The sequence below is a fragment of the Perca fluviatilis genome, unplaced genomic scaffold, assembly GCF_010015445.1.
Source record: "Perca fluviatilis unplaced genomic scaffold, GENO_Pfluv_1.0 PFLUV_unplaced_scaf_2, whole genome shotgun sequence".
In the NCBI taxonomy this organism is placed as follows: domain Eukaryota; kingdom Metazoa; phylum Chordata; class Actinopteri; order Perciformes; family Percidae; genus Perca; species Perca fluviatilis.
In genome coordinates this window covers 408,652-431,305 of record NW_024375613.1, presented here as the reverse complement: position 1 = coordinate 431,305, position 22,654 = coordinate 408,652, and the positions used below count along the sequence as shown (strand labels likewise).

Here is a 22,654-nt window from a genome sequence, read left to right as displayed (position 1 = left end):
ATGCAGTGATGCAGATGTTTTTATCCAGTCTTTTAATACTCAGGGCTAGGTTTACTAACACTAAGCGCAGTTTCCGTGCGTCCGTTTATGGCGAGTTCGGTAATAGCACGCTATGCTTCCACATTTTTGCGTGGTATTTATCAACCCTGACACCCATCAGGCAATCAGCGTCTTTCTCCGCACACTACACCGTAAATTGCGCTGTAGCAAAGCGGTACTGGTGCTATGATATGACTGAGTGCAGACTGCGATATTCCCACTGCTGATGCTATGACTGTCTGAAATGATCCTGATGCCAATATTTGTAATGTAGCGAGGAGTTTAACAACTGCTGAATGGGATGTGAACGCTGAGTGGGAGATTCAATTTCATCTTTGATTTCTTCCAGTAACTCTAATATTGCATGGCTGCTTGATCTGTAACGCTAAATGATGTTGTGTTCACTGACAAAGTGTGATTCTTCTGTTAAAAATATTTTCAGCCTACGCCTATGTCTTCCGTCTTGCTCAAATTACTGTTGCCATTTCACCAGCGGCACAAAGGTTCTGAGAACTTCGATTGCGGCTGGTTTTAAAGAGGTGGAGAATTTCCCCTGCAGAATAGCGGCGCTCTTCCTGACAGTCTTTGTAAATACCACGGAATATATAATTAGGGGTGCACTTTCGCTTATCCTCCCACCTTTTTGGGTGGAACTCCCACTTTCCCAACGACCCTCCACGAACGGCATATTGAAAGCGCAACTTGTCTCTTCTGGCTCGCCGTGGCAGACAATCTGCGATTTTACCCAAAGTCGCCCTGTTTGTAAATAGCCCGCATCGGTTAGTCCCGTCTTTCGCGACCAATTACGCCTGGAAACCGGCGTAAGCGGTGATAAATCTAGCCCTCAGTGTTTTAACAATTTTAGATAAAATAGCACCTGTTAAATCAAGCATTATACCTCATAAAAAATCCTGTCCTTGGATTGATGAAACAATCCAAAGTTTTACGGAAATTGTAGAAAAGTTGAACGTCTCTGGAAGACTACTAAACTTGTGGTTCATAGGATTCACCTTAAGGATCTAAGGGTTACTTTAAACGAGATGCTGAGAAAGGCCAGAACTTGTTTCTTTTCTCAGCTTATATCCTCAAATAAGCATAACCCCAGAATTTTATTTGACACCATTAATGCTTTAGTGTCTCCTTCTGGCCCACAATTAAGTGTGTCTTCTAAATCGGACTGTGATGAATTCCTCCCACTTCTTTGTGAATAAGATCAGAGATGTTAGGGGCCAACATCTTACCATCACTTCCTCAGAACTCTGCCTGTGACTTTGTCTCCGCTCATTTTTGGTCCACTTTTAAACCTGTGACACTGAATGACATCATTTCTCTGCTACATACTTTGAAACCCTCATCTTGTCCTATGGATGTGGTCCCTACTGTGCTATTTGTACAAGCTTTTGACTCCATTGGCCCTGCATTGTTGAGATGCTAAATACCTCACTTTTAACTGGTGTGCGTTCCTAGTTTTTTGAAACATGCTGTTGTTAAGCCTGTACTCAAAAGCCCACGTTGGATCCACTTCAACCTAAGAACTACAGGCCAATATCAAATCTACCTTTCATGTCAAAAATTTTAGAAAAAGTTGTAGCAGAGCAACTCACCCTTTTCTTAAGAAGCCACGAGCTGTTTTATAAATTTCGGTCTGGTTTCCGTAAAGGCATTCTCACGAAACTGCAACCTGAAAATCTCTAGTGATATTATGAGTGTCAGCTGATTCAAAGGATTTTACAGTTTGGTCCTATTGGACCTTTCTTCTGCATTTGACACTATCGATCATACCATTATGATAAATAGACTTCCGTGATCTGGTTGGGATGTCTGGATCAAGTTTAAAATGGTTCTCATCCTACCTTTCTGGTAGACGTTTTTAGTGTTCATGTTAATCAGATATTGTCTGAAACTGCAGTGTTGTCGTGTGCGGATACCTCAGAGGTCTGTCTTGGGACCTATTCTGTTCCTCTTGTATATATTTCCTTTAGGACAGATAATTAGTCAATTTAGAGACATATCGTACCATCTCTATGCGGATGTTATCCAACTTTTCTGTTCTTTTAAAGGAAACTGAGTTCTCCAAAACTGTCATCTTTAATAAACTGTTTGTCTAGTATCAAACAGTGGTTTGTTGGACAACTTTCTGCTTTGAACTCAGAAAAACAGAAACTCTAATTATTGCCCCTGAAAGTCGTATCCCTGAGATAAAGCATCATATTGGGGACTTAGGCTTGTCTGTCCAGCCGAGTCTCAGGAGCTTAGGTGTGGTTTTGACTCAGCTATGTCGTTGGATCACCACTCTAAATTATTAGTTAGGAACTGTTTCTTCCACCTGAGAAATATCTCTAAGTTAAGACCACTTGTCACTAATGATGAATTAGAGATGATCATTCATGCTTTCATTTCTTCACGCTTAGATTACTGTAACAGTCTTTTTACTTGTCTGAGTAAGAATCAGCTTTATCGTCTCCAGACTGTTCAGAACTCTGCTGCAAGGCTTTTGTAATGCACATTAACAAAAGAGCAATACATCACGCCTGTTTTAGCAGCACTTCACTGGTTACCAGTCCAGTATAGAATTCAATTCTAAAATTCTTTTGTCATTACTTTCTCAGAGCCTTGCACCTGTCAAGTTCCTTTCTACATCTCTGATTTGATACAGCTACATACCCCCACCCGTAGTCTGAGATCATTAGCCAGATAAGCATAGTGGTTCCTCTCAAGACTAATTTTAAACTAGAGGGGATCGGTCATTCCAAGCAGTGGCCCTAGGCTGTGGAACGGCTCTGCCACGCTGTGTGTGGATTCTGTCTAATCTTTAAAAAAGCAGCTGAAGACTCCCACACCAAGCAGGCTTCTTTACTTAGTCGATGGGTTTTATGGTTGTTTGTTATATTTTCTATTTGTATTTCAATGTGCTCAGACAGGACTTCTTGTGTTGAATTGCATTTCATTGTGAAGCACTTTGTGATTTTTATCTGTGAAAGGTGCTATACAAATAAATTTTACTTACTTTTTACTCTACTTCTTTCTCTTGTGGAGGCTCAGATCTTTTGACATTAGTAGCGATCTGCTGCTCATGTTTTATCAGACTGTGATGGCGAGGAGGTCCTGTTTTTATGGGTGCGGTTTGTTGGGGTGGCAACCTGACAGACAAGAACAGCAGACGCCTCGACAAGCTGGTCAAAAAGGCCAGCTCAGTGCTGGGCAGTTGACTGGACTCATTAGAACTCGAAGAGAGTCCCAATTCTGGAAAAAAGAGCCCCAGGTGGCCAGCAGAAGCTGGACATCATCATTGTGGTGCCGGTGCTGTCAGTGGCTCTGGAAAGTCCTGGTCAGTCACTGATCAACACTGGCCTCTTTACCGCTGGGAGCAGAGAGGCAGGACACATATGCAAACACACAGAGTCAGTGAACTGTAGCTGTCCTCAACATGTCATGCTGTTTCCCAGTGCTGAGAGCATGGACCACATATTTACATATTCACATGGAGAGGAGATTGAAAAGTCTGGTAGTAAACTGATCCAGTGACTTGTTGGACAGTTTTGTTCTGTTTTCCAGTTTGTTATTATGGTCTTTTTTTTTGAAAATTATTAGTTTTATTAATATTAATGCAGGTTTGGTACAAGTTTGGGGGGGTAATGTAGAGGATTTCACAAAGTAAAGCAGTGATGAGTCTTAGAGAAGGCTGAGGCCCGAGGGATCTCAGATGACATGCTTGAGAAAAACCATAAGCTATTTCTCGGTCTTTCTCACTCACTTTCAATTGCATACAACTCTTTTTACACTACACCCAATTCTCTACATAAGAACAAAAACTTAACAGGAAGTGACTTGATTTCCTTTCCCAAACACAACTAATCAAAATGCTACACTTATTTACCAGGGCAGACACACACACTCCCTCTGATGTGCAAACACTTTATGCTTACCTGAACACTAACCAATCACTGCTTTAGTATAGGCCTATACATAGGTCAAAGGTCAGATTACCTGTTTTGAACAATGGATGCCAACAACAGACAGAGAGCAAGGGAAAAAAAGGAAGACAGAAAGAAGAAAAAAAAAAAAAAAAAAAACGAGGAGGAAGGAAGAGAAAGAAGGAGAGCCATCTCTGATGATCAGACTTATTCATCATGTGATCAACCCCTGATTGACCAATGAGAGAAGCTCATCTTGAGTAGCTTTACATTGGCATCCATACTTCAAACCTTCAGAAATGAGAACAGGCATGCAACTATCTAATGACTATTTCAGCATTATAAATCTATCAGATTTTGTTTTGCACAAAGTGCATACACACTACCACACACACACACACACACACACACACACACACACACACACACACACACACACACACACACACACACACACACACACACATTCTTTATTCTAAAAATGATACCTTGGTTTACATATGTTTGTACTATTGTTTTCTTGTTCCATACTACTGTATACAACACTGAGCTCCTCTTACAAACTGTTTTGCCTGATACATATTTTCTGTTTTACTGTAACATTACATTGTTGTTTGCAGTGCACTTTTCAACCACTCTCAGCAGATTACTTTCTCTCTAGAACATTGTAAATGTAGATATGAGCCTATGAAAGACAAAAGAGCTTTAGATTTAGAACAGTGTGTACATCACATCCAAAAATTTACTATGAAAAAAGTTTTTGCCATTTGATGCAAATGCTTCATTTTGAGATGTGTTGATGGCATTTTGAATGCAGTGTTTCATTTTGAAGGAGATGTGAGGCATTTAGCATTTGTGTGTGCCGCTTTGAGAATTGTGTGTAAAGTTTGAAAAAGGAGACATAGTTGTGAAAACGTGTAAGCTGTAGGTAAAACTGTAAGCCGATCTGATAGACTGCAGAGACCGGACAGCATATGCCGGAGACAAACATGGAGAAGTGAAGTTATGATGCTGAGTGCCAGTTGGAAAATGATGACACAAAAAGATCATTTTGTTCGTGATGAAGACTACATGGTGGTAAAAAAATAATGGATGGCAACATGCAAAACACTTGGCGTAATACATTCAACATCTTCCCGATTTCTTTTTGATATTTGAAGCTGCTGTTAACCTAAAATCTAAGAAAAGTACATCGCTAACGTTATAGCAGAGAAATCTTGGGGTAACCTTTTAGTAACAGTAAAAGCACAACCTTGTGAGTGAATGAAACCGTTTATTCCTTCGTTGATGTTATTTTTATTTTATGCAAACTGTTCCGCTTCTCTCACACACATGCAGGCACAGATTATTCCCTCCATAAAGTGAGTAACTTCACTATAGAACTCTAGGACCTATTTCTGGCAGACTGGCACACTATGTTTATGTTTTTTTTTCTTTTACATTTATCTTTTATTTCATTTAGACATAATACATTATGAAAGTATTAAACTGCTGGGTCAGTGTTATTATGTTCAGTAGAACGTGATACAACCTGTTTAAAAAAGGCATTCATGATTTGTGCAATTTAAATGTAATATTACACTGTTGTGTATGACTTGGAACTTGACTTGGGACTTGACTCGGACATCCAAAACAGTGACTTGGTCCCACCTCTGAAGATCATGTGGTATGACTGAAAGCTCAACAGCTACTGGATGGAGGTTGTGAGATTGTTTTGTTGTTTATAAAGTCAAGAATGAACTTTTGGTCTCAGTGTATTTGTTGCGTTTTTGAGTTGCATGTTTTTTTGCATGAACTTTATATAGATGTGATTATGGATTTATGTATTATTTTTTTGTTTCAAGTTGACTCCTTGTTTTTTTTGGCATGAATCTGATAAGAACATGAGATTCTAATGTGATATGAATGGATGGTGTCATCTTGAGTTAGCTGTGGGATTCAGCTGTCTGTGTCTCTCTGCAGGTGATGGTTAGAGAAACTGGGGAACATCTGAGGATGTTCCCAGTAGCAGGAGGTTATTTAAGTCTGATGCAGTGCAGCCCCTCTCTGGCTGACTCTCCACTCTGCTGCAGCTTTCTCCTCCCCCGTCTGCTTTAGTTATCTACTCTGCTCCTATCAATCCTTTTTTACAACACCCACACACACATATAAAATTCCACTCCATGCACATCACACAATACTGACTTTTACTGAAATCCACAGCCCATACATTAGTTAAAGTTAAGCCTTTAATTTGGTTTAATTTGTTTAAATATATACTGTATATTTTGTGTCTCCCTTTTGTTGAATCATGTCGTGTGTGTGTGTGTGTGTGTGTGTGTGTGTGTGTGTGTGTGTGTGTGTGTGTGTGTGTGTGTGTGTGTGTGTGTGTGTGTGCTCCTCAGTGAAGTGTATCAGTCTCCTGCAGTAGCTTCCAGCTGCAGCAGTCAGTTCAGTTTCTGTTCAGTTTGACTGAGGGAGGTTTTTGTACGACGCTTTTTCACTGTGTGAACACATACTGACTGTTGATTTCATGAAAACTCTGACAGTAGTAAACTGCTGCATCTTCAGTCTGGACTCCACTGATGGTCAGAGTGAAGTCAGAGTTTGATCCACTGCCTGTAAAACGATCTGGAATCCCTAATTGTCGAGTGCTAGTATAGTAAATGAGCAGTTTAGGAGTTTCTCCATCTCTCTGTTGATACCAGGCTAACCTGTAAATATTTTCTATCTTCTGACTGGTCCTACAGCTGATGGAGATGGAGCCTCCCAGAGCAGAGCTCACTGCTCCAGGCTGAGTCACTGTGACCTGGCCTCTGGACTCTGAGGATACAGAGACAAAAACATAAAGCAGCGTCACGGTTTAGTCGGCTTCATTTCAGAGGGACGGATGTTGATAGAGGAGAGGAGTTTGATTCTCTGGACTTTACCTGTGAAGCAGCAGCAGAGGAGAGTCCAGATGAGGACGGAGATCAAAGTCATGTTTTTGATGAGGAGGATTTCTGTGTCTTCTGTTGTGATGAAGGACAGCTGTCAGTCATCCAGTGTTCAACTCTCAGGACTATAAACTCTCCCAGAGCACTGGAGCATGGTGCTGCTGATGCAAAGTGGCTCTCTATGGAAATGCTCTGACTGACTCCAACAGGGACAGGGGGTTTCAGTGCTGGGAGAACACTGACTTTATAAATTATTCATGATATAATGCATAAAGAAATTGAGAAATTGGATTGGTTTACATTGGCAATTTGGGTGAAGTTGATTCTGTTGAATTACTAAAACCTATTAAACTGCATAGTCTTCATCACACAGCCAATGTGCATTTGTGTTCTCATTTGAGATCCATACACACAATTCCTGGTGTGAAATGTAAAAATTAAAATGCAAAACGACAGATTCTACAAACAAGGATCTGTGCACTTGTTTTATTGATGTAAAATATTTTTTTCAGGGTTGACAGAGAATGAGAGAACACTTGTTTGAGTATGTCGACATTTCAGTAATCAGCCCTAATGCAGAACATCTGTTTCCCTCAAACAAGCCCTGACAAACATGAACAATGTGGGAAACAGAGGAACAAGTCATTACAACCAACTGCAATACAGTTTTTGCCCTTTGCTTGAACACGTTTTTGCAAAACTTGGCTCATTGTGTCGAAACTCTACACTCAAGCAAATAAGACACAACACTGAGAAATAAACCATTCACATCTATGTCAAATTGAAACTCTGCTATCAAAACAATCCTTTGTCAAAATGTCATTCTGATGACAAAATGATACCCATTTGCATCATATGAATACACTTTCAGATCAGCAGCAACACACTAGTCTACTTTATATAAAAACAGTAGTCTTGGCGCCAGGATAGCTCAGTTGGTAGACGCGCCCATATATAGAGGTTTACTCCTCGGCGCGGCCGTAGCAGGTTCCGACTCAACCTACGTCCCTTTGCTGCATGTCATTCCCCCTCTCTCTCCCCTTTTAGGTCTTCAGCTGTCCTGTCAAATAAAGGTCTAAAAATGCCCCAAAAATAATCTGCAGTCTTATGTTTTTATTCAGTTCCACACATGGTATGTTTTCACAACAACCAAAAATGAAATACTGAATTCAAAATCATTACATTACAGTAGTATATTTTACAGTACAGTAAATTCAGTTAAATCAAAAATAAAACAAACAATACACTACTGTAAACACAGAAAAACACAATTGTGCGCAAGTGGGCTAATGGATCCTGCCGTCTGTTGGGGTCTGGCCACAGGATCTCATCAACATCACATGCAATGTCTTCTCTCGCTAAGCATCGGGGAAAATATCCCCTTGTGTGCCGAATCCATCCCTGGATTGACATCACCTCACTTTCTCCGCGCAGGCCTGTTCCATTGCCTGCAGAAGAGGCATACGGGCATGTGGTTGGCGGTCATATACGCGCCATCTCCAAGCGTAAAAAAATATCCTCCATAGCATTTAGAAATGGCGAGTAAAGGGCAAGTACACAACTTCAAATTGATCATGGTTGGTGAACCAGTTCTGGACCAGAGCAGCCTGATGGAAACTAACATTATCCCAGACAACAACAAACCTGGGCTGCTCTGGTCCATCCTGTACAACTGCATCACGAAGTGCATCTAGAAATGTGATTATGTGTTGCACATTATAGGGACCCAGTTTGGCATGATGGTGCAGTAACCCTCAAGACTCATGGCGGCACACAATGTGATATTTCCCCAGCGCTGCAGCGGGGCGATCGCCCCAATGCCCTTTGGCCAATTATATTAGGTTAAATCCAGCGCGTCACTAAAGTAAATACATTCTCCAGCGGGCAGCTCCATCCATGTCCAAGATTCTCTGTAACAAAAAATACATATTGTGGATGGCTTTACTCAAAGCACACACCTACACTACTACACATACAGAACCGACCCACCCCCCCACACACGGTACCGGTTTAGCTTTGGAATGTATCTATGTGGTACTAATCCAGTTATTCATCTCTTACTGGACCGCACCCATTCTTTATTGTAAATGTAAAGGACTGAAACACTTACCTGTACATATTCATGTCGGGGTTCCTTGACCCTCACACTGTTCCTCCCAAATGGGACCATGTACAATTGCTTCATGGTCATGTTGTGCTTTACCAAGATGCGTCTGATAGTTGTAATGCTTATCGATTCATGTTGTTGAATACTTGCCTATCTGCAAGTATTTGTTGCTGTAGCTGGTGGAGACGGATTGCATTGTTTGCTCTGACTAGGTTCACTATGGCAAGTTCCTGCTGTTGGGTGAACAGGCGTTGGCGTCCACCCCCAGTAGGTCTTCTAGCCATTCTGTAGAAAAATGCAACCACAAATTGTTCTCGTTTGCTTATTTTTTACAGTACTGTGTACACTGAACTTTATTGTATTTACCATACACAGTACTGAAACATCTCAACACGTTATCACGGTATGTTTCACAAAACTACCACTTTTGTTGGAAAAGGAGCATTAGCCACCCTGGAATACAATACATGTGATACAGTAACGTCATATGGTACAGTACTGTAAATACTCTAGATACAGTCTGAGTAGAGTATAGAGTTGAAGACATACCTGTTTTCCAGTCGGAATGTCCTTATTAGGGATGAAACTGAGACAGGCTTAGATTAGGATGGACTCTCTGCCCAGCTTCCCTCATAGTCAGGCCATGGTTTATGACATGGTCCACCAAAGTTGCTCTTAAGTCATCCGAAATAATGGTCCTTGCGTGGCCTCTTCGACCACGTCCTCCTCTCTCTCTCTATCTCTGTCTTCCTCTTCCTCTGCCTCTAGCTCTCCCTGCCTCCATGCTTGCAAAGTTCTCAAAATGCCTTAACTGAGGCCTTTTTGTAGCTGGCTGATTGGTGTTCCGTTTTGTAAGTAAGTATTTTCAGGTGTGTGTCTACGTCTTTTCAATTAACCAATGTGTGTTGTATTTTGAATAGATGTGTTTTCCCAATGGTACCCTGAGATTTCATTTTTGAACTAAGTGTCTTATGTATGAAATAGTGTGTAGTGTCTAGGAGCAAGTGTGTTGCAGAAAGCAGCAAGTGTGTTACAGAATTGCAACTAAAGTGCAAAGCAGCGCTTTTGTTTAAGGTATGGTTACACTTTGTTTAAGGTATAGTAACAACAACTTCAAGTTATGTTACTTTGGTTTAAGCATGTGTCTATACTGTTCAAGCAACGGGCGAAAACTGTAAGAGCCCACCCCTGTTTGTTTCATTAGCGATATAAGTTGACACACGTTCTTCTCATCATATTCTGTTCAAAGTTCCCAAAACAAATACTGTCTTCTCTCTGTTGTTGTCTTGCTGCTGCTGTTTAGCTCTGCATGTTGAATTAGTGCTTGTGTTTGTTGCTCGTGTTCTGTCGTCGTTTGACACCATGCTTGTGTGCTAGACTGTATGTCATTTCTGTTCTGCTTGCTGTGATTGGGTGGAAGTAGTGGAGGTGTTGGAAATGTTTGGATGTTTGCTGTCATCTTTTTAACTGACAATATGACAATGAAATTGACATTTCTCTTTTAGCCCTTACACCCTCTCTTAAGAGGCTTTGCCTTTTGCAAAGCTGCCATTGTAAATGTATATGTGTTTTAAATAACATGCCTGGATAAATACAGGATGAAAAAATAATAATTAAAAAACTCAGACAGGTCTGTGTCCACAATGAAACTAATAATGAAACACGTTGTTTTGGTAACTGTAATGGGACTATGTTTACAAACTCTTGGTCATTTATTGTATTTGTGTGTGTGTGTGTGTGTGTGTGTGTGTGTGTGTGTGTGTGTGTGTGTGTGTGTGTGTGTGGGTGTGTGTGTCCTCAGTGAAGTGTATCAGTCTCTGCAGTAGCTTCCAGCTGCAGCAGTCAGTTCAGTTTCTGTTCAGTCTGACTGAGGGAGGTTTTTGTACCGCCGCTTTTCACTGTGTCAACACATGCTGACTGTTGATATAGTGATAACTCTGACAGTAGTAAACTGCTGCATCTTCAGTCTGGACCACTGATGGTCAGAGTGAAGTCAGAGTTTGATCCACTGCCTGTAAAACGATCTGGAATCCCTGTTTGTCGAGAGCTAATACTATAAATGAGCAGTTTAGGAGTTTCTCCATCTCTCTGTTGGTACCAGTGTAGATAGTTCCCATTATAAACATTCTGACTGGTCCTACAGCTGATGGAGACGGAGCCTCCCAGAGCAGAGCTCACTGCTCCAGGCTGAGTCACTGTGACCTGGCCTCTGGACTCTGAGGATACGAGAGACAAAACATAAAGCAGCGCACCGGGTTTAGTCGGCTTCATTTCAGAGGGACCGGATGTTATGAGAGAGGAGAGGAGTTTGATTCTCTGGACTTTACCTGTGAAGCAGCAGCAGAGGAGAGTCCAGATGAGGACGGAGATCAAAGTCATGTTTTTGATGAGGAGGATTTCTGTGTCTTCTGTTGTGATGAAGGACAGCTGTCAGTCATCCAGTGTTCAACTCTCAGGACTATAAACACTCCCAGAGCACTGGAGCATGGTGCTGCTGATGCAAAGTGGCTCTCTATGGAAATGCTCTGACTGACTCCAACAGGGACTTGGATTACTCTGATGATGCTATTCATCAATGGATCAATCACTTTATCAGGGTATTGATTAGGATCTTTCAATAACACTTTGACTTCTTGACAAATCTTTCAAAATGTTCGATTTAGACTTCCCAGGACCAGCTGGAACATATAAAAGAAGTCTTTTATTCCCTATGCCAAACAGGCATTGAACACAGAATAACTGCATTTATTTTGCAAGTTTTTAATATTTGCTATCTTGTATTTTTTAATAGACTTATTTGCTGCCACCTGGCCATTTGCACTATTTTATATTTGTATTTTGTATACTCTGTGTATGTTTTAAATGATCAACACTGGCCTCTTAGCGGCGGGGAGCAGAGAGGCAGGACACATATGCAAACACACAGAGTCAGTGAACTGTAGCTGTCCTCAACATGTCATGCTGTTTCCCCCTCAGTGCTGAGAGCATGGACCTACATACAGTGGCAAGAAAAGTACGTGAAGCTTTTGGAATTTCATGGTTTTCTGAATAAATTTGTCATAAAATGTGATCTGATCTTCATCTAAGTCAAGGGTATCGACACATATAATGTGTCTAAAATAATAACACAAAAGTTGTTTGATCTTTGATGTCTTTATTGAGAACAACTAAAAAAAATGCATCGTGCTTGTGGAAAAAGTATGTGAACCCCTTGAGTTAATGACCTCAAAAAGCTAATTGGAGTCAGGTTTTAGCACACGTGGAGTCTCGTTAAGATAATGAGTTTGGAGGTGTGGACTACAGCTACTTTGACTGATAAAAAGCCCTCAAACTTTTGGAGTTATGCGCTGCACAAGAAGAACACACTTATGTGAGCCATGCGTCGCCAAAAAGAGCTTTCAGAGGATCTATGATCAAGAATTGTTTAATTACATGAAGCTGGCAAGGGTTGCAAAGTAATTTCAAAGACTTTAGAAATTCATCTGTCTACAAATGGAGACACTTTGGGACTATTGCTACTCTACCAAGAAGTGGCGCCCAGTCAAAATGACACCAAGATGATTGTTCAATAAAGACATGAAAGATCTGAATTTGTTTATTTTAGACACATTATGTTTGTCAATCCCTTTGATTGAGATGAAGATCAGATCACATTTTATGACCAATTTATTCAGAAAAACATGAAATTCCAAAAGGTTCACATATTTTTTCTTGCCACTGTATTTACATATTCACATGGAGATGATATTTAAAAGTCTGGTAGCAAACTGATCCAGTGACTTGTGGACAGTTTTGTTCTGTCCTTCCAGTTTGGTAATATGGTCTTTTTGATAATGATTAGTGATATTAATATTAATACAGGTTTGACATGTTTCTAATGTGAAGATTTCACCAAGTGAAGCAGTGATGAGTCTTTATAGAAGGCTGAGGCCAGTGCTGTAGTTCTCAATATCGATCTGGGTCTCAAGACCCCTCTTTGAAGGTTTTGGTCTCGTCTCCGGAATCTGACGGCTTTTTACTCGGTCTTGTCTCAGAGCTTTTGGATCCAATTACTAAAACACGTCTTAGTGTTCTTAATGAGGGGAAAAAGCCGATGAATTAAATAACTTTTATGAAAGGTTTTGTTTGCGACGTACTAGTAGGATAAAATAGAGGCTCTAGACTCATTACCTGCACTGAATCCCCAAAAATCACTATTGACCAGCATGTTGTACAGAGTCTTTTACTCACCCACCTGCCCCTAGGAAGGCCGCTGGACCAGACGGCATTTCTGGGTCTCTGCTGAAATGATGCAGCGTATTGCTAATTGCTTGCTTTGCTAATAATAAACCTTGGATTACCAGTGACATCAAACAGCTCCTGAATCAGAAAAACGGCGTTTAGGAATGGAGACCGAGTGAGGCTCAGAGGGTGCAGCATGAGCTGAGGAGGACACTGAAGCAGGCAAAGGTGGACTATAAAAACAAAGTGGAAGGGAAACTACGGGATAACAACATTAAAGAGGTGTGGAAGGGGATGAGAAACATCACTTGATTTAAAAAAAAAGAATGGCCGGTTTTTTTGAGGAAGATGTGGACAAAGCCAATGACTTCAAACAGTTCTACAATAGGTTTGACAGGGGGCGGACGCTGCCCTAACCCAGCCGGAGGGTCTCACCCAATGTCACGCCCGCCACTTCAAATACCCCTTCTGCTGCTGCTTTTTCATCTTCTCTGGTGTACCCGCTATGTAGCGGCAACCCCAAACTTGTGTCTGCAGCACCCACTACAACTTTGCTTTCGACTCTGCCATCCTGGTCTTCTCTCTAGGGAGCTGTCACCTGTCATCAGCAGGTGTGGATACTGCAACATCTGACCAGCTCTCTGTCTTTAACAATAGAGAGGAGAGGCGGAGTTAAGGAGACTGCATACAGGGAAAGCAGCAGGTCCGGACGGTGTGTCCCCAAAACTACTGAAGGACTGTGCAACTCAATTAGCGGAGCCCCTCCATAACCTCTTCAACCTGAGTCTACAGACAGAGAAAGTCCCGGTGTTGTGGAAAACATCCTGTCTTGTACCAGTGCCCAAAACAGGACGCCCGGTTGGAGATGAATGACTACAGGCCAGTGGCGTTAACATCCCACATTATGAAGACTCTGAGCGGCTGCTCCTCCGCCACCTGAAACCGCGGTTGCACAAGAATTAGATCCCCTTCAGTTTGCCTACCAGGAACATATAGGAGTGGAGGATGCGGTCCTCTTCATGTTGCACCGGGCCTATGCCTATCTGGATGTGCCTGGTTCTTATGTAAGGATCATGTTTTTGACTTTTCTAGTGCATTTAACACCATCCAGCCCCTTATACTGAGAGACAAGCTCGTAAGTATAGGGGTGGCCCCCCCTTGACCAACTGGATAACGGACTACTTAACATCAAGGCTGCAGTTTGTCAACTGGGGAAGTGTGTTTCGGGTCGATGGAATGCAGTACCGGGGCTCCACAGGGGACGGTTCTGGCGCCGTTCCTGTTCACTTTGTACACATCGGACTTTAAGTACAATTCACAGTCCTGCCACATCCAGAAGTACTCCGATGATTCGGCTGTTGTGGCGATGTGTGCGAGGTGGAGGGAGGAGGAGTACAGGGACCTTGTGGAGGACTTCTGTGACTGGAGCAATAAGAACTGTCTCCTCCGAAAACCACCAAGACTAAAGAGATGGTGGTGGATTTTAGGAAGTCAAAGCCAACCTGTCAGCCAGTCTGCATAAAGGGGAGGCCATTGAGGTTGTGCAGACCTACAAGTACTTGGGTGTACTCTTGGACAGTAAGCTCGACTGGTCCGCTAATACAGATGCTCTGTATTAAAAGGGACAGAGCCGTGAAGGTTGATGTTGAGAGCAAGTGTTTGGTTTGGCCGCTGCTGCATCACATCTGTGTCAACTTTCCATGTCTGTACTCGTCTTATTTGTTGTCATATCAGCCCTATCGTCTAACGATTGCATCTCTGCTACTCGGACTTATGATCGACGATCGTTATTGGACATAAGAGTGTCTATGGAAGGACTCTTTGATAGCTGGGGAAAGTTTCCGACAAACATTTCCGCCCCCCTCGTGTGTCTCCCTCCTCACCTGAGTACCGGCTCCTGTTTACATCCAGGAGCCCTGGTAATCCCAAGAAGACGACGGAGCGGAGGGGCTGCAGAGCTGGAGCTCAGGTCAAGACCAGGCGATCTTTCTCGATGGACGGGGTTCTCTGGCCTTGTCGCGGAAACGGTCCCGGTGGTTGCGGCTGGTTTCCCTCCAGGAAGCTGGTGGAATTAGGCCTACTCCCCAGCCGCAGTACCCACGGATGTTTCTGCCCGTTGGACGGGTGCCTCTTCTGTCCCAGTGATGTGCTGGTGGGAACGTGGACCTGCCCAGACTGCCGATACAGATTGTTGCTGTGCTGTCTGACCAGAGACTGACCGCTACCGCAGCTGGAGATCACGTGACCGCGTCGGCTGTTTACGTTCGTTCCGTTACAATCAGCTGTTGAGGATGCCGGTCTGCCACCATCATTACGGCTTGCCTTGCTCAATGCTCGTTCCATTTCTAATAAAACTTTTATTCTCAGCGCAAGTTTTTACTAGTGAGAATATGGATTTTATGTTCCTTACAGAAACGTGGCAAGGGAAGGGAAAATGAGTTTGTTCATTTAAATGAGCTCTGTCCTGTTGGCTGCTCTGTTACAGGGGCCGCGGGCATGTGCGCCCGTGGAGGTGGGCTTGCTGCTGTGCATCGTGACAGATTCATATGTAGAGCCATAAACTCTGAAAGTTTTTCCTCTTTTGAATCCCAGATGCTCAAATTAGGTTCTTTTAACACTTTTATAGTGTGTTGATCTATTGCCCTTCCCGGCCCCGCAAACGTCTTTCTTACTGATTTTTACTGACTTCCTATCGTCTATCAACAAACTGGAAAAGGTCTTAATTATTGGAGACTTTAACCTGCATATTGATGATTCTACATGTAACACAGCTGCTGATCTCCTATGGGCTGAAATATGTGCCACCAGAAACTGAATTTGAATCATTTATATTTGAATTTGAATTGCTAAACTTAAATAATTGCATTGAAAAACTGAATTTGAATCTCATAATTTGAAATTGTATTGTTTAATTTGAATCATTGCATTGAAAAACTGAATCTGAATAGTATAATTTGAAATTGAATTCATTCGTTTGTAACTGAATTCCAATAAAATTTGATCTTCACTGAAAATTCAACTCTCTATATATCCTCACATTCAGTTCTCACTATTCAGATTCAGATCATGAAATTCAATTTCAAGTTACTGAGACAGACATCCGGTACTTGGAGGATGAAGGAAGAGCAATCGAGCAGAAGCGATAGGTAGAGTTCATTGGCGTAGATACACAGGACTCCTCTTCGGCCAGCACAAACGTTTTGGAGCACAGCCCTCGCCTTGACCCAGAGACTCATAGATAATATAATCTACCTGTTCACAATGTTGAAAATGTAATGCCTGGTGTTAGTAGGCCTAGGTTTATTAGTCACATTCTTCCACTTAAGTAAACTTAAAATGAACTATCGCTACTTACCTTAGCCTAGCCTACTGCATGCAAAGTAGTGTGACTATCCATATTTGAAAATACATGTTAATTAATTTAAACATTTGAATTGCATTGGTTTACTTTGTACATCCGACGCCAAGCCTGCAATACAATGTGATGTAAGAGCCAGTCCCCTGAGTTTATACAAGATGTTTCCACATTAAAACGAGTCTTTTTTAATCAACTCTAATATCTGATCGTTTTGTCTCTTTCCTTAGAGCGTTTATATACATATTAAAGTTAGTTTTGTTTGTGATTTAAAAGTGTAGCTTTATCATCATGTGCAGGAACAAACAAAACAAAGAGACTAATGTGTTTATAAAAGAATATTTATTATAATCAGTTCACAGATCTGAGTCCAAACAGAAACTGCACCCTTCTGAACTAAGAGGTTCTGCTTCAAAGTGAAGTTTAAACAGACTGAAATGTCCAGGCACTCCTATTTATTCATTCATTTCTGCATGTAGTTATTTATTTAACGAGACTTAAAATCATGTCCACACTCCGAGTCCCGCCAGACTCCCTTTAGGAAACCTGTAATTTAAACTTCAGCAGGCTTCGACAATCCGCTCCGCTGAGACCTGGTTCTAGTTCTCCGGGCTTCCCTTCCCTCAAGCTGTCCCAGCAGTACGGCCCGGGCCTCCAGCAGCGTGGTGTCGGTTTTGGCTTCCAGGAAGCGGGCAGTGAGCTCCGCAACGGACTCTGCTGCCCCGCTTTAGCTTCTCTCCGGCCGCCCGGCCCCCAATAGCAGTGGAACTTCCAGCCGAAATCTACATACAGGTGCGTCCTGGACTACGTGGAAGATCCTGCCGATCACCACTCTGTCTTTGGCCGGTCCGATCTGGATCAGCGGGAGGCGGGGCGCAGCGAGCGGGGCGTGTTCGCCCGGGGAAAGAGACGCTGCGGCCGGACCGGAACTCACCACCTCCCGCTGCCGCGCGGGCTCAGATTGCAGGTCCAAGGCGCCATATATATCATAAAACACGTTCTCACCTGTGAACTTTTATCCCTTGCTGTTTTGTTTTTGTCATTTCTTTCGTTCCAACATCCATAAACCGTTTGGCATCTTTAGTGCTAATCCTGCGCCACTCTACTGAACTCTACCTATCGATCTGCGCTCGATTGCTCTTCCTTCATCCTCCAAGTACCCGGATGTCTGTCTCAGTAACTTGAAATTGAATTTCATGATCTGAATCTGAATAGTGAGAACGGAATGTGAGGATATATAGAGAGTTGAATTTCCAGTGAAGATCAAATTTTATTGGAATTCAGTTACAAACGAATGAATTCAATTTCAAATTATACTATTCAGATTCAGTTTTTCAATGCAATTATTCAAGTTTAGCAATTCAAATTCAAATATAAATGATTCAAATTCAGTTTCTGGTGGCACATATTTCAGCCCATAATCTCCTTTCTATCATAGACTCTTTTAATTTTACTCAACACGTTACTGGACCTACACACATTAAGGGTCACACCCTGGACCTTGTCTTCTCTCTTGGTCTAGATATAGCAAATGCACGTGTGGAAGATGTTCTTGTGAGTGATCATAGTTGTGTGTTTTTGAGATTAACTTTCCTCTTGATCCTCCGCCCTGTGAATTAGGGCCCAAAGGCGGATTATGAATCATGATGCTGCTGAGAAGTTCTCTGCCTTGTTCGACCCATGTTCTCTGATGGGATGCAGTGATGCAGATGTTTTTATCCAGTCTTTTAATACTCAGGGCTAGATTTACTAACACTAAGCGCGTTTTGCGCTGCGTCCGTTTATGCGAGTTCGGTAATAAGCGCGCATCGCTTCCACATTTTTGCTGTAGTATTTATCAACCCTGACACCCATCAGGCAATCAGCGTCTTTCTCCGCCCACTACATCGAAATTGCGCTGTAGCAAAGCGGTACTGGTGCTATGGTATGACTGAGTGCAGACTGCGATATTCCCACTGCTGATGCTAGGACTGTTTGAAATGATCCTGATGCCAATATTTGTAATGTAGCGAGGAGTTTAACAACTGCTGAATGGGATGTGAACCGCTGAGTGGGAGATTCAATTTCATCTTTGATTTCTTCCAGTAACTCTAATATTGCATGGCTGCTTGATCTGTAACGCTAAATGATGTTGTGTTCACTGACAAAGTGTGATTCTTCTGTTAAAAATATTTTCAGCCTCGCCTATGTCTTCGTCTTGCTCAAATTACTGTTGCCATTTCACCAGCGGCACAAAGGTCTACGAGGAAACTTCGACTGCGGCTGGTTTGGACCTGCTTTTAAGAGGCGAGAATTTCCCCGCAGAATAGAGGGCGCTCTTACTGACAGTCTTTGTAAATACCACGGAATATATAATTAGGTGCACTTTGCGCTTATCCTCCCACCTTTTGGGTGGAACTCCCACTTTCCCCACGACCCTCCCACGACGCATATTGAAAGCGCCTTGTCTCTTCGCGCTCATGTGGCAGACAATCTGCGATTTTAACCGAATCGGCGCTGTTTGTAAATAGCCCGCATCCGTTTAGTCCGTCTTTGCGACCAATTAAGCGCCTGGAAACCGGCGCAAACGGCGATAAATCTAGCCCTCAGTGTTTAACAATTTTAGATAAAATAGCACCTGTTAAATCAAGCATTATACCTCATAAAAAATCCTGTCCTTGGATTGATGAAACAATCCAAAGTTTTACCGAGAAATTGTAGAAAAGTTGGACGTCTCTGGAAGACTACTAAACTTGTGGTTCATAGGATTCACCTTAAGGATCTAAGGGTTACTTTAAACCGAGATGCTGAGAAAGGCCAGAACTTGTTTCTTTTCTCAGCTTATATCCTCAAATAAGCATAACCCCAGAATTTTATTTGACACCATTAATGCTTTAGTGTCTCCCTCTGGCCCACAATTAAGTGTGTCTTCTAAATCGGACTGTGATGAATTCCTCCACTTCTTTGTGAATAAGATCAGAGATGTTAGGGGCCAACATCTTACCATCACTTCCTCAGAACTCTGCCTGTGACTTGTCTCCCGCTCATTTTTGGTCCACTTTTAAACCTGTGACACTGAATGACATAATTTCTCTGCTACATACTTTGAAACCCTCATCTTGTCCTATGGATGTGGTCCCTACTGTGCTATTTGTACAAGCTTTTGACTCCATTGGCCCCTGCATTGTTGAGATGCTAAATACCTCACTTTTAACTGGTGTCGTTCCTAGTTTTTTGAAACATGCTGTTGTTAAGCGCGCCTGTAAAAAGCCCACGTTGGATCCACTTCAACCTAAGAACTACAGGCCAATATCAAATCTACCTTTCATGTCAAAAATTTTAGAAAAAGTTGTAGCAGAGCAACTCACCCTTTTCTTAGAGAAGCACGAGCTGTTTTATAAAATTCCAGTCTGGTTTCCGTAAAAGGCATTCTACGGAAACTGCACTTCCTGAAAATCTCTAGTGATATTATGATGTCAGCTGATTCAAAGGATTTTACAGTTTTGGTCCTATTGGACCTTTCTTCTGCATTTGACACTATCGATCATACCATTATGATAAATAGACTTCGTGATCTGGTTGGGATGTCTGGATCAGTTTTAAAATGGTTCTCATCCTACCTTTCTGGTAGAGCGTTTTAGTGTTCATGTTAATCAGATATTGTCTGAAACTGCAGTGTTGTGCGTGTGGGATACCTCAGAGGTCTGTCTTGGGACCTATTCTGTTCCTCTTGTATATATTTCCTTTAGGACAGATAATTAGTCAATTTAGAGACATATCGTACCCATCTCTATGCGGATGTTATCCAACTTTTCTGTTCTTTTAAGGAAACTGAGTTCTCCAAACTGTCATCTTTAATAAACTGTTTGTCTAGTATCAAACAGTGGTTATGTGACAACTTTCTGCTTTTGAACTCAGAAAAAACAGAAACTCTAATTATTGCCCCTGGAAAGTCGTATCCCTGAGATAAAGCATCATATTGGGGACTTAGGCTTGTCTGTCCAGCCGAGTCTCAGGAGCTTAGGTGTGGTTTTGACTCAGCTATGTCGTTGGATCACCACTCTAAATTATTAGTTAGGAACTGTTTCTTCCACCTGAGAAATATCTCTAAGTTAAGACCACTTGTCACTAAGGATGAATTAGAGATGATCATTCATGCTTTCATTTCTTCACGCTTAGATTACTGTAACAGTCTTTTTACTTGTCTGAGTAAGAATCAGCTTTATCGTCTCCAGACTGTTCAGAACTCTGCTGCAAGGCTTTTAATGCACATTAACAAAAGAGCACACATCACGCCTGTTTTAGCAGCACTTCACTGGTTACCAGTCCAGTATAGAATTCAATTTAAAATTCTTGTCATTACTTTCAGAGCCTTGCACGGTCAAGTTCCTTTCTACATCTCTGATTTGATACAGCTACATACCCCCACCCGTAGTCTGAGATCATTAGGTCAGATGCTATTAGTGGTTCCCCGCACTAATTTTAAAACTAGAGGGGATCGGTCATTCCAAGCAGTGGCTCCTAGGCTGTGGAATGACTTGCCTCTCTCGCGTTACGTTGTGTGGATTCTGTCGAATCTTTTAAAAAGCAGCTGAAGACTCTGCTGTTCAAGCAGGCTTTTACTTAGTCGATGGGTTTTTTATGGTTGTTTGTTATATTTTCTATTTGTATTTCAATGTGCTCGTATTGTGACTTCTTGTGTTGAATTGCATTTCATTGTGAAGCACTTTGTGATTTTTATCTGTGAAAGGTGCTATACAAATAAATTTTACTTACTTTTTACTTACTTCTTTCTCAGGAGGCTCAGATCTTTTGACATTAGTAGCGATCTGCTGCTCATGTTTTATCAGACTGTGATGGCGAGTGTCCTGTTTTTATGGTGCGGTTTGTTGGGGTGGCAACCTGACAGACAAGAACAGCAGACGTCTCGGCAAGCTGGTCAAAAGGCCAGCTCAGTGCTGGGCAGTTGACTGGACTCATTGGGAACTGTAGTAGAGGGGCGTGCATGCAACAAACTGTACGCCATAATGGGTACTGACAAGCACCCCCTCTACAACGTCCTGGCTGGACAGAGGAGCAGTTACAATGAGCGACTGCTCTCGCTGCACTGTAGGACAGAGAGGTTCAGGAGATCCTTTGTCCCCACAGGCATCAGGCTATTTAACACCAACAAATGACAACCGCCCCTCCCTCCTCCTCCCTTAATTCCCACTAACCCTTATCCCAGATATAATATAATTATGCTGCTTTTATTCTGTTTTTAACTCTCTTGTGTATGCATTCGCAGTGCATTTATTTATTTATTAATTATGGGGAACTGTGTGGTGTATAGGAATGTGTGTTTATGTGTGAGCTGCTGGACACTTGAATTTCCCCATGGGGATGAATAAAGTATCTTCTAGTATCTTCTATCTATTCTATCTATCTATCTCTAGAGCTGGCAGAGGCCTTGGGTCCTATTTACCAAAAGTCTCTGGACTCATGTTGTTCCTTCCACTTGGAAAAGCTCTATTATTATTCCTGTTCCTAAAAAGGTATGCTGTAAGGATTATAATGAATACCGCCCAGTTGTTTTGAGAAAATCATTATCAACCTATTGAAAACAGATGTCATTTGCTCATTAGATCCTTTTCAGTTTGCATTTAGGGGCAAAAGAGGTACAGATGACACAGTCACTGCCATGGTACATTTTATATCTAAACATTTAGAGGACCCTACCTCATATGAACGTGTTTTATTTGTAGATTTCAGTTCAGCATTTAATACGGTACAGCAACACCTATTCATTAAAAAGCTGAATGACCTTAATGTCCATCCCTCATTATTAGGTGGTACCACTGGTTTCTACCGAATGGTAAACAGCAGGTCAGTGTTAATGGTACTCTCTCAGAGTGGAGAACTTGAAGCACCGGAGCCCCCCAGGGTTGGGTCAGTTCACCTGTCCTTTTTACCCTTTACACAGATGAGTATAGAAGCTATAATCTCAACAACTATATCATTATATAAAATTATATTATTTACAAAAAGTTTATCTCATGGTCTTACTGTGTGTGTGTGTGTGTGTGTGTGTGTGTGTGTGTGTGTGTGTGTGTGTGTGTGTGTCCTCAGTGAAGTGTATCAGTCT

General features: G+C 42.0%; 1 pseudogene and 1 gene segment (V, D, J or C); one reads left to right on the top strand and one right to left on the bottom strand.

Moving 5' to 3' along the window:
* Positions 1-22,654, top strand: part of LOC120555172 — a 194,946-nt pseudogene that overhangs the window by 143,531 nt on the left and 28,761 nt on the right.
* On the bottom strand, positions 6,433-6,914 carry LOC120555110. The segment is given in 2 exon segments: positions 6,433-6,755; positions 6,863-6,914. Coding segments are annotated over 2 exon segments (375 nt in total).